This window comes from Vigna unguiculata, chromosome 1 (genome assembly GCF_037176805.1).
Source record: "Vigna unguiculata cultivar grain cowpea cultivar isolate G323 ecotype 2 chromosome 1, ASM3717680v1, whole genome shotgun sequence".
Classification (NCBI taxonomy): domain Eukaryota; kingdom Viridiplantae; phylum Streptophyta; class Magnoliopsida; order Fabales; family Fabaceae; genus Vigna; species Vigna unguiculata.
Genome location: NC_140792.1, coordinates 27,807,426 through 27,820,437, shown reverse-complemented (window position 1 = coordinate 27,820,437; position 13,012 = coordinate 27,807,426). Strand labels below are relative to the sequence as shown.

The 13,012-nt window shown below is 32.6% G+C and overlaps 1 protein-coding gene across 1 annotated transcript; it reads left to right on the top strand.

Annotated features, from left to right (window-relative positions):
• Nucleotides 1-8,988: 8,988 nt before the first annotated feature.
• Nucleotides 8,989-13,012, top strand: SNM1 (DNA repair metallo-beta-lactamase family protein). The gene is made up of 10 exons (XM_028062483.2): nucleotides 8,989-9,599; nucleotides 9,833-10,013; nucleotides 10,171-10,410; nucleotides 10,514-10,658; nucleotides 11,181-11,315; nucleotides 11,403-11,469; nucleotides 11,603-11,680; nucleotides 12,214-12,266; nucleotides 12,385-12,595; nucleotides 12,719-13,012. The coding sequence occupies exons 1-9, from the start codon at nucleotides 9,050-9,052 to the stop codon at nucleotides 12,481-12,483; spliced, it is 1,548 nt and encodes a 515-aa protein (XP_027918284.2). The 5' UTR covers nucleotides 8,989-9,049; the 3' UTR covers nucleotides 12,484-12,595; nucleotides 12,719-13,012.

Genomic DNA, 13,012 nt, shown 5'->3' with positions numbered 1-13,012 from the left:
TTTGGTGGGGAGTCTCAGGTAGGTTTTTCAAGAGGAGAGATTCATTGGAGAAATACAATACCAATGAGACTTTAATCCAATCACATAAGAGATTGACACCACTCTCAACCCAAAATATTAAGATAATGAATTTATGGGTCTTTATTCTTTAACCAAAAGAATTCTTCTTTAAAAACGTTATGTAATCATCACAAGTTGCTATTTTCGTTTTACCTCCAAACCTGGTGGTTGTAATATGTAGACTTCTTCCTCCAAAGATCCATTTAGAAAAGTTGATTTGATGTTAAGTTGACATATTTTCCAGCTTTTAAAACTTGTCACTACTATCACAAATCTCATTATTTCCAATCTTGCCATTGGAGCATATACATCAGTATAATCAACTCCATGCTTTTGAAGGAACCCCTTTACTACAAGCCTAGCTTTATTCTTTGATATCTTCTAGCATTTACTACGTGATGGCAGAAGGTTCAGTAGAACATCTTCAAACCCTCGTTCTCGCAGCGAAAATAGCGAATGATCAGTGAATGATGCAGTGAAAGTGAAGAACGATGGAAGCAAACGAGGCTTCCACTCAAGCTCTTTCAATGGAGCTCGATGCTCACAATGAAGCAAGGCTAGGGGAAAGGAGAAAAGCCAAAAGGTTAACCACTATCATATTTTCAAAGTTAGATCTTACAGACACTGGTTTGCTTCTTTAAAAAGAAGAAAGAGGCAATAGGGAAAATGTGACTCACAAACCCTTGCATATAAAGGGATCAACAAGAAACCCTAACGAAGAGGAACGATTGTCGTGATAAACTTTAGTTGAGACGCTTATGGGCTGATGCGTTGGACAAAAAACAAAACCCTAGCTTCCTTGTGATGATGTGCTAAGGCAAAGTCGCGCTCCTTTACTTCATACGTGGGTTGGGTTCAATTGGAGGCTCACTAAGAGATTTTGGTGCTCAAACGCATTTGGATGTTGAAGAAGATTGGTGTTGGTGTTACAAGACCAAAATGAGTGAAGATGCATTGCTTGAAGTCGATTATATTGGGTTGCATACCAAATTGACCCAAAAGCACACAACACATTTGATGCTAACGCTGATGTTCACTTTAGTTGCATCTCGGCCAATAAAGATGATAAGGAAAAGATTGAAAACATCAATTAAAACATGGCCGAAAATAGAAGCTTAATGACAATGCTAACTACACCAACATTATTAAACCTATACAATTATCTAGGTATTTAAAAACATGTAAAGATAAGTGGGCCTGGCCATTGGCCCATACTGAAAGCACTTTAGGGTGATTGTCATCACTACGGTACTGGTTTCTGAAATCTCAACTTTGTCTTCCAGAATGCATTGTGTTACTGCATCATTCTCCAAACTCCATGATGTTGCACTAGTGGGGTGGTATCCAACTAATATAAGAGGTTCACTATTATCATCCAGTTTCTTCCTCCTCTGATCTGGAATGTGTTTATGGCATATTGAACCAAAGACTCTCAATGTTGCACTGATGTTTTATGATAATGTTAATTTTTACCATTATCTAAGCTACATTTTATTAGCAAAATCATCTCTTACAAAGCTTTTAACCTACTTAATCCTCAATTTTACCTTACTTTTGTAAATAAATACATTTTGGGTTACATTGATCTAAATATACCACTAATCCCCATTTTTGTGTCCTTTTTGTAGATGGAAAGCTTTGTTCCAAAAATCCAAACTAATGAGTGACCCGAAATAGCAAGGAGAAGAAGGAAAATGTCAACAAGAAGTGTCTAGCGACACAATGCCCGCGCCAGGCGCAAGATGCAGTCAGCGCCTGGCGGCAGAATGAATGCGCCAGGCGACAGAGTAGCTCACCGCCTAACGACACCTAGACATCGTCGGGCGGTAGATGCAGAGTTTGGCCATTGTTTGATCGCTAGCGCCTAGCAGTGAGAGGCTTTCGCCAGGCACCAGTTCTCGCTGATGTGGCAAGTTGGCCCTTTTTCTTCTATTTTCGTGAGGGGAAACTTATCTTGGACATTTTGGAGCTCGAGCAACGCGTTTTGGAGCACTTAGAGGTCTGCTAGGGCTAGTGGGAACTACCCTTTCTCCTTCTTTGTAACTCTCTCTCTTCCATTTCCATTTTGTAAACTTGAGCTCTACATGACAATGGAGAGCTAAACCCATTTTTGTTGGGGTTAGATGTAGCCATTGAACTTTCATGTATTTTTGAATGGTTTGAATATATATATGCTTCTTCCATTGATTACTAGTATCTTTGTTTATGTATTTAAAGCTTGCTTTGTTTTAACCATTCATTGCATGATATTTGGGTCATTAGGTATTGGAAAATATCTCTTGAAACCTAGAATTGGAACAAGATACCTAATGGAACTTGTATCTAGGAATGAAACTTGACCCATTAGTTATCTTAAACCCTAATATGTAAAGCGAGTTTGTTTATTTAGGGATTCAAGGAATTGACTCTAAATAAGGAAACCTACGCTCATTCAACTAAGGGATTAGGGTGTGAGTAGACTTGTGGGTTGACATTGGTAATTAATGGAGAAGAGTTTTATTGTCTAATATACATGAGAGTGAAGTAGGTGAAGTCTAACTCCAACAATATCAATCCATTGCATTTCTAGTCTTTACCATTTTCTAGAGTCTTCAAATATCCAAGTTCAATTTTACTTGTTTATGAAATATTTACTTCTTGCATACAAAAACCCAAATTATGGATTTATTCATTAGTTTAAATTAGTCACTAATTACGCAATTATTTAGTATACACGAGTCTCTTGGGAAACGATATCTCGGTCTTTCTAGTTACTACTTGCGCGACTTGGTACACTTGCCAAAGTCTTAACATTTTACTCCCAATTTAGGCCTCCTCAGGTGTCACTGATAACGTTGTCGTTGACGCGATCAAATTAATACTACTAAACTATAACAACTTCAATATTGCTAAGACAGTAGTCAAGAAAATAGAAAGGGTAAAGTAACCCTAAGTCGTCTCCTAACGAACACAGAATTGATTTTTAACAAGTAGTTCTTATAAAATCTATACAAAACGGTTAGTCGAATAAAATAGTATTTGAAAAAAAGAAATAAAAATGAAAAAAGATAAAATAAGATAAAAATAATAATAAAGAAAATAGATTGATTCCACTACTTTCTCAAAATAGATCCATCATCATCATCGGTTATCTAAAGATTATTGCTCAATTAATTATTATTGTAGATTTGCAAATTAATCAATGTAAATTCTCAGTTAATTTGTTGGCGTTCTCACTATTAACCAAAGTAAATTATCAATCAAAAGCAAGAACAACTTTGTAGATTAATCATAGTAAATTTAATCAAAGTACATTCTTAATCATTGGCAAAAACCCATTCAATCACATGAAAGTTTCTAAATTTAATCAAAGTAAATTCTCAATTAAAATTAAAACCTTTAAACTCATATGATTGATATGCATATAGATTAAAACATCCCACTAATTAGCTATGATGTAAAAACCATTACTTTTCAAGTGATTCAAAGATAAAAGACATAGATGAATTAAAACCTCAACAATAATAAAAAGAACAAGGAAATTATTTCATTCTAACCTAAAAATCCATAATGAAATTACAATGGAATCAACCTAAGAAGTTTAACACTCCATAGAATGCAAAATAAAATAAAAATAGAAGAAGAAAGGAGAGAGAAGAAGAATTTAGGCCCCTCTAAGGGTTCCTAAACTCCGAAGTCTCTAGCTTGTCTTTTCTACTCTCCCTTAGTCTCTTTATATAGGACTTGGATTGGGCTTTTCGGTTGCTAAAACCTCTCAAATATATTTTAAAATAAAGATAACTATTATTTATCTTTATAGTTATTTTAAAACTGTTTGGAGAGATATAGACTATTTGACAAATATAATTGGTTGATAATATAAATATCTAATATAATTAAATTAATTAATTAATTAAACATATATGATAAATTATCACCAATTAATTATTTGTATTAATTTTCCAAATCAACCCTGTGCAATCTCTTCAAATTATCTTTTAAATAATCCAATATCTTCAAGATATATTTGTTTGTTGTGTATCTAAAAAGATTCAAGAAGATCTTGTCATATTTAAAAAGATTTGGTAGTTATTATTTTTAATATTTTATGATATAATTAAATAAGATAATTATTTAAAAATATCAAATAAAATATCTAAAGATATATTTTTCCCAAATTATCTTCTATCATAAAGATAAAGAAAACCGCAAGGTCTAATTTTTTTGTTACTCTCTTCTTGGTTTAGCCAAACTTCACTTTTTCAAGCTTTTCTTGCCGTCTTATGCAATGCTTGGCTTGGATTTTTGTGATTTTGCTAATTTCTTATTCTTGGATTTATCTTTAAGGTGTCATGAAGCTTTAAGCAATTTATTTTCACACTTCCATGAGCTCAACTTAGCTTCAGCTGCACTAACACATCTCAAAATATCCAAAGAACATTTATGCAACTAAAAAGCTATTTTTAACATGTTTTTGTATCTCATGCTCAATAAACCTAATTATAGGAAATCCCAATTAAATCAATCTTTCAGCACACAAATTCAATTAAATACTCGGAATTAAACATTAAATGAGGGCAAAAGTACGCACTCATCAGTCACATACTTGAATTTCTTAGTAGGACATATATTCAATATATAGGCAACAATTATCACTACCCCACCCTAATAGCAATGTGGCAAGTTCTTCCTCTTTAGCATGCATCTAGTCATGTCCAACAAGGTTCTATTTCAATTGGCCCACACACATCTGAATAGACCACTTCAAGTGTTTGCTTTGATCTATGAGATGAAATGGTTTTGAAGACTTTTCTTGGTTGTTTCTCGACAACACACCCTTCACAAGTCTTCAAAGGTGGAAAAATTGGTGGCATACCACACACCATTTGTTTGTTACTCAATTAATTAAAACTTAAAGTTTAAATGGCCATATTTATAATGCCTCAATCAATTATGCTCCTCAAAACTGGTGGTAAATAAACATTGAATTTCAGTGGCTTCCTAATTCACCTTAAAGGTTCTATTGGTTGATAGTGGTGTCTGGATCACTAATTTGTTCTTGGAATCAAAGATTTCAATATGATTTAGTTCATTGTGTAACCCTTTTCCAATAACTATCCTTAGCTGAGTAGATTGTTCTTCATGGTAAGAACATACAACACATAATTCATTAAGGTTATTTTCCCATCCTTTCATTTGATCAACACCTTAGCAATGCCTTCAGCCATAATTGTGCTATTATTTGCAAATTTCACATTATTCTTTACACACATATGGAGATCAACTAGCCAATTCCTATTCCCAATCATATGGTTTGAGCATATGTGTCTAAATACCAAGATGTACAGTTTTCATTGTTGGTTGTGGTTGTCATAAACAAGACTTGGTCTGAATCAGACCCATCTTCTCTTGCACCAGATTCACCTCTTCAATCTTTTTTCCTTTTCTGTTTCCATTATCTTGACAACACTCATATGAATAGTGACCCCATTTATCACAAATGTAGCACTGGATTTTCCTCGTATCCACTTTCTTCTTGCCATATCTTCCTCTCCTTCTATATTGAGTGCCATCTTTCCTATCATAACCACTAATAGATAGGTGTTCATGAGAATTAGAAACATTATTTCTATCTCCATTTCTTCCTCCTCTAAATCTCCCTTGGCCTCTCCTACTTCAACCACCACGCCCTCTACTACTTTGACCAATCTTTACCTGTAGAGCTTGATCAACTACTCTTTCACTATTCTTCTTGTCAACCACTCTCTACTCATGTTCTTTCAAAGAGTTTTGTAACTTTTCGATAAACATTGCCTCCAAATCTTCTGATTCTTTTATGGCCACGATGATATGGTCAAATCGTGGAGTTAGGGTTCGAAGCACCTTCTCAATGGTTTGAATCTTGTTAAATATCAATGAATTCTTGATCAACATAGAAAGGAGTTTGAATTGTCTCCATAGAGATTGCAAACTTATCATCTTGGTTTTTTCTACATTCCCATATATCTGTTGTAACATATCCCATATTTGTTTGGTAGTAGTGGCTTTCTAAATCTTCTAAAAAGTAATCATCGAGACACGTTGATGTAGCAAAACTCGTGCTTTGCAATCCAACTTCTTGCTCACCTTGTATGTTTGTTGTTGATCCTCCGGAGCATTTTTGGCAAGTTCTTGGAAGTCAATCTTCACAATATCATCAACTTCTTGGAAGTCAAAGATAGCCTCCATCTTCACACACCAATCCTTGTATCCCTGCGCATCAAACACAAGAAGATTCCCTGGTATGACATCCGTAGTAGCCATATCTGCACCTTCATAGTGATGCATTTTCACTCTTTCTCACACACAAAAAACTATAACTGCATTATATCAAAATTAGAATTCGGGATAAAAAGACAATTAAAACAGACAATAAAACAATACTTTGATTACTTTCAATAGGCGGTAGAGAGAATATTGAAAGGGTCATGGAGAGCCTGATAAAGGTAGGTGTTATGGGTTGGAGGAGAGTGATGTTGACGAAAACCCCATTGTTGTTAAGAATGGAAGACGTTAAAACGGGTCTTCTGGGAAAAGGTGGACCAACCACCTTATGTCTCTTGTATTGTGTCTTCCTATACTTATAACTTTTTAGAAGGTAATTTACATTAATATCCTTATTAAATATAAATAAAAAATTATGTGTGAAATAATTTCAAATACCAACCAATAATAAAGATGCATAAAAAGAGTTTTAAACACATGTTTTAAGAAAGGGACATAATAGTAATCACCTTATCTATTAACTTTGTTATTTTTATAGTTTAAAATTTATCTACAATTAACAAATTCTTCTTTACAAAAATTATGCAATCATCATATTTTATTACTAATATTAATTTTATCAAAAACAACTTTACTATTTTACTCTTTAGGTTTTATAAATAATTTTTAAACTCAATTAACTATCTATAATTGTTGGAAGTCCCACATCGACTAAAGATCAGGCTGATTTATAGTATATAAGTGAGGTGCAAACCTCAGCTTACAGGCCGGTTTTGTGAGGTTGAGTTAGGCTTAAAGCCCACTTCTAATATGTATCAGAGGCAAGTTAGAGATGAATATACTTCGGCGTGAGGAGTGTGTTGGAAGTCCCACATCAACTAGAGATAAAGCCCACTTCAAACAATAAAAAAAAATCTCCTACAATAAAGCTATACAAACTATTTATCTTATAGTTATTTTTTCATAAATCTAATAATATTTTTTAGGCTTAAATATTGATTTGATCATAATTTTCGTTCGGTTTTTTCAATTTAGTTATAATATTTTTTTTGTTTAATTTGGTTATAATATTTGTCAATTTTGTTCAATTTGGTTATTTACACTAACATCATTTAAATAATTAACGAATGATGAACAGTGACCGCTACGTATCATTTCGTGGTTATTTTGGTTTTTCTTTATTTATTTTTTATTTCTTTTTATTTTATAAAATATGTTTACTTATCAAGTTAGTATCATGTTACGTGTTAAGGTTAATGTCACGTGTCAAAGTCAGTTTTTGTTCAATTTAGTCCTATTTTTTTTAAATTGAGCAATTTTATCCCTCTCCAAGTAGAGATCAAATTTAATTTTTATATAAAAGGTTATACTTATATTTTTATGAAAATTCACATTTTTATTAAATATTTTTAATTTAGAGTTAGAGTTGGTTTAAAATTAAAATGAAAACTTTAAAAGTGAGGAATAACATCATCAATTTAGAATTTTAAGAGGTTAAAAATGAAATAAACTAATATAATCGATTAATATAATATTGTATAACATTTTTATGTAATTTTTAATACTTTATGTGATTTTTAACCTCTTAAAATTTTAGACCAATGATGTTATTCTCCACTTTTAGAATGTTTGTTATAATTTTGAACTAATTGTAACCTTAAACTAAAAATATTTAATAAAAATGTGAATTTTAATAAACATGTTAATATAACATTTATATAAAAAAAAATTGTCTCAATTTAGAGAGACTAAATTGTTCAATTAAGAAAATATGGAACTAGATTAAAATAAATAACGAATATCATAACCAAAATTGAATATAAAAAGTTGATCCTAACACATGACATTAATTTTTACATGTGACACGATACTACTTTAACATGTGGATATTTTTGTTTTAAATTAAAAATAAAAAAATATTAAAAAAAAAACCACAAAATAACACGTAATCATAAATATTTACTATCAATTAATTATTTAAACAACATTAATAATATCAAATTAAATAAAATTAACGAATATTATGATTAAATTAAATATTTAAATATTAGAATCAAATCGAAAAAACTAAATTATGATCAAATAAATATTTAAGTCTATTTTTTATTTCAATAATTATGTAAAAGTTATGTTTTTTACTTCTTTAAGTAAAAATATATTAAACTAAAACTAAATGCATGTGTTTCCTACTAATAATGCTAATAACAAAAATTACATAAATAATGTAAATATTAGTTTAATTTTCATATATCAATAGAAAAAAAAACAATGTTTATATTGTCACTCCATCATAAAAAAATAAAAATGATTACTGTAATAATCTTTCATAAGACTATCAAATTATAAATTATGATGAATTGAAAATAGTGAAAAGAGACGATTACAAATAAAAAATAAACAATATAAAAAAAGAAATTGATAATATTTTAATATAATTTACTTTCATGTGATAAATATATGAAAATTAACGTAAGAAACAACTCTTAATAATTATTAGTCTACCCAATAACATATACAGTACTAGAAAAGCAATTAATAATAGTTGCTTTAAATTGTTTAAAAAATATATAAGACTGACCAAATTGATTTTTGAAAAAATAAGTAAACAAATTCAACATAAAAAAGACAACTAGGCAAAATATCTAAGAACTGAAATTTATCGCAATCTCCTTAATTTTCCCGCGGGTTCATTTTAAAAAACAAATTTGCATTTAATTTCGACCATTTACGCGCCGTAACGAAAGCGATGGCGCTATCCACCGACGCATCACCACCACCTTCCTTAGGAGACGAACCGTTACCTCAGGACGGCTACGGTTACGACGTTAACGATGATGATGGCGCTTCGTTCGGCGTCGTTTCACTGGACGACGAGGGTTTTCCGTCCCAACTCCCTGGATCGGAAACGCCGTCGGAAAAGAGCAGTTTCACCGCCGATTTCTATCGCTGCGGAACCGATTGGTCCTCGCTGATGTTGCTGGATGATAAAAATGATAGACACATCGGTTTCGAGCGCGATTCGGGGAAGAAGATGAAGCAGGCCAACCTGTTCCAGATTTGGGGTTTCAAAAGAAACGACGCCGTTGGTTCAGTTGAATCTGGACCGAGTATGAGTGTTTATTCTGATAAAGGAGGTAGTTCTTCTGAAAGGAAGATTGTGAAACCTGGAAATTGGGGTTCGATTTTGCGCGACGGAGGAAAGGACTCTGAGAACACGAAATCTCTCCGTAAGAGAAAGGGTTTCAGTGGTGAAAATAGGGTTACACGTTCCTGTCCCTTTTATAAGAAAATCCCAGGTGAAACTTATTATCATAACTCTATTAATTCAAGTCGAGTCAGGGAACCGACTTAATGGAACAAGTACATACAAAACTGCAATTTGGTTTAGTCCAAGAGACTGATGAAACAAAATTGATTGAGAAATTAGTTTTGCAATAGTTCCATCTCGGATTTTTTGTCCTGAGATTTTGTTATGAAAATTAGAAAAAATGAAATGTTCTAAATGAACATACTTTATTTGCAAATGCAGGGACACCATTCACTGTTGATGCTTTTCGGTATGGGTATGTTGAAGGGTGTTCAGCGTATTTTCTTAGTCATTTCCATTGCGATCACTATGGTGGCCTTAGCAAGAAATGGTCTCATGGCCCTATCTATTGCTCTCCTCTCACGGGACGGCTTGTTCAAATGTGTCTATCGGTAAATCCTTTGTAAGAACTCAGAAACTCTCATGTCTCCTATACTTTGTTTGTAGATTGCTCACTTACATGAACTTACAAATCAGATTGCACTTGATAATGTTTTTCACATTGCATTCCTGTGAAGGGATTACCTTGTGTTTTTTTTTTAATGCATTTATTTGTACAGGTATATCCACCCTTTGGAATTTAATACGGAACATGTGATTGATGGTGTCAAAGTGACTCTTTTAGAAGCTAATCATTGCCCTGGTGCGGCTTTGATTCACTTTAGCCTCCCAAATGACCAACGCTATTTACACACTGGGGACTTTAGAGCGTGTAAACCAATGCAAGCTTACCGTCTTCTTGTAAATCAACGTGTAAATGTACTTTATTTGGATACTACATATTGCAACCCAAAATACAGGTAAGCCAATGTTCTGGTTTTGTACAGGTCTTGTCATTTGGTTATGATATGTAATTATTGGTTTTGCTAATCTCGACTGATTGTTAAAAAATTTCTGGTTCAGGTTCCCTTCCAAGGAAGATGTACTAAATTATGTTGTCAAAATTACGAAGAACCACCTCAAAATTCATCACAGAACTTTAGTGGTCGTTGGGGCTTACAGCATTGGCAAAGAATGTGTATATCTTGCAATTTCTAAAGCTCTTGGGGTATGTTTGTTATTCCGTGGCAGACTTCTATTTTGACTAGTTCATTCTATACACTTTGTTTTTTTTTTTCAATTGTCCTTATTGTTGACAAGAAGGGTTGTGCCACAAAAAATAAAAACATAGTGATAACAGAGGGATTGTTTGTCTCTATGACGATCTAATCTAGATATAGCCGATGGTTTTGAAGTTTTCACTTTATTTCTTTAATCCTTCAGAGTTCAGACACATCAGATATTGGTACCTGAGCGATTGGTTTGTCTTCATGATGATCTAATCTGTATTACTGATGATTTTGAAGTTTTCGCTTGTTTTTTTTTTATCCTTCTGCAATGTCTAAATTTGTGCATAAAGGTGTTTCCAACCTTGCATTATTGGCAAACAACAATTATGGCACTTTGTGGTAGATTTATGAGGTTCCTCTTCATGGCTTTAGACTTTTTTCTGCCTTGAATTCGTAAAAGTAGCTTTAAGTTGCCATGTTGATCCAGTGACGCAATATCTATGCCTTTCTTTATGATTCAGGTAAAAATTTATGCCAATGCTTCAAGAAGACGGATTTTGCAAGCTTTTGGTTGGTCCGACCTTTCAGATAGACTCTGTACAATAGGAAATGACACGCTTCTCCATGTCCTGCCCATGTCATCTTTGAGACCTGAGGTATAGTTTTGTGCCGTTACATTTTCCCTCTTAAAATTTTGTTTTGTATATCATAATTCACCATCATGTTTTTACTTGTTACTTTAGACCTTAAAGGATTACTTGAAGACATACAAGGATCAATTCACAGCAGTTTTGGCGTTTCGTCCAACAGGTATTTTACAAATACTTGTGATAACATTGACCTCCGAATCATCTTGGTATTTTAAGTTACCAACAGAGAAGATATTTGTGCCGACAGAGTTGCTTAATTCAAGTGTCCAATACTTCTTCCTTCATAATTTTAGGTTGGACTTTCAATGACAAGATAAGCAACGATCTGGAACTAATTAAACCTGTTACCAAAGGAAATATCACGATTTATGGTAAGATTAACTGCATTTCGGTTGTTATAAAATATGAAGTATTATTAGTACTTAATTGTATTGAAAATGCACTGGACTGAAATGTGGTGGATCTGGGTATAGTGTTTCTTAATTAGTAACGATATGATTTGAGATGCTGAAATGCTCAGTAGTAGATCATTGTCCCTGAGTGTCAAACAGGCCTTTAAAGTTTTGTTTAAGGCTGTTACTTAAGAATTAAGAAATATAATTGACGTTGTCATTCTTATTAAAATTACTATTAATTTTTTATTATACTTATATTATTAATTCATTCCCTCATTTAATAGTTTCCACTTCTCTTTTTTTAGTTCCGTGATAAATGTGTATTTAGAACTAGGCAAGGAAGGTAAAGATATATTTGACAAGATGATTAATTTTGTTTTGAATTTTAAATTGATAAATAAAAAACAAATTATTAAAAACTAATTCTTAAAAGGTATGGAATGGAAGTAGCACGTTATTTATCCACCATTGCAGCACAGTTCACAAGTCTCTTTTCTTACTTCTTCCAGGAGTTCCCTACAGTGAGCACTCCAGCTTTACAGAACTGCGAGATTTTGTTCAGGTCTGGAACTGAATATTATGATTTCTTTAACCTATAAATGTTAATTTATTTAATGATTTCGACAAAATTGCATTGTTTTGTTCTCCTTTTTGAGTGAATTTATCTTTTATCTTCACAGTTTTTGAGACCTGAGAAGATCATTCCAACTGTGAATGTTGGGAATGCTGCTAATCGAGAAAAGATGCAATCCTACTTCCGAGACTGGTTGAGGTGCTGAAGTCTCTTATTCACTGCTATTTCTAGATGAGGATTTAAGTGTTTATCTCAGTTTTCCATTTTAAAACCAATTTGCGGTTGCGGGACTCAACATTTATTGCTGCTTGCAGAAGGTATATGTGAATTGTTTTTACATACTTTCTCAAATTGCAATGCAACATGTGTCTTTCTGCTTGTTTCACTTTAAACCCCGGTGTAGTTCCCATTTGTTGCTTCTAAATTTCGGTGCAATGCAGGGCATTTATCAACTTTATGACAACCAAAGTAGGACCAGAATAAAATGAGATGCCATACATTCTGATATTTTCTGAAGAGTACTTTAGCAATGCCCAATTGCTGTATATCTCTATTCGATTGGTTGGACTGATCCAGTATAACTTTCGCTAAAGCAGGTGATTCACCTAATTGTATTCTGTGAAATAATCATATGTTAGACATGGTTAAAATATTATTAGATATAGTTAGATATAATATTATGTGTTAGTTTAAATGTAACATGCTTAAATATAATCTTATGTCTTTGACGTACA

Coding starts and splice junctions, on each gene's coding strand:
- SNM1 (XM_028062483.2), top strand. CDS start 9,050: ATGGCGCTATCCACCGACGCATCACCACCACCTTCCTTAGGAGACGAA. Junction 10,014..10,170: donor TGTCTATCGGTAAATCCTTT/GTAAGAACTCAG, acceptor TTATTTGTACAG/GTATATCCACCCTTTGGAAT. Junction 10,659..11,180: donor CAATTTCTAAAGCTCTTGGG/GTATGTTTGTTA, acceptor TTTATGATTCAG/GTAAAAATTTATGCCAATGC.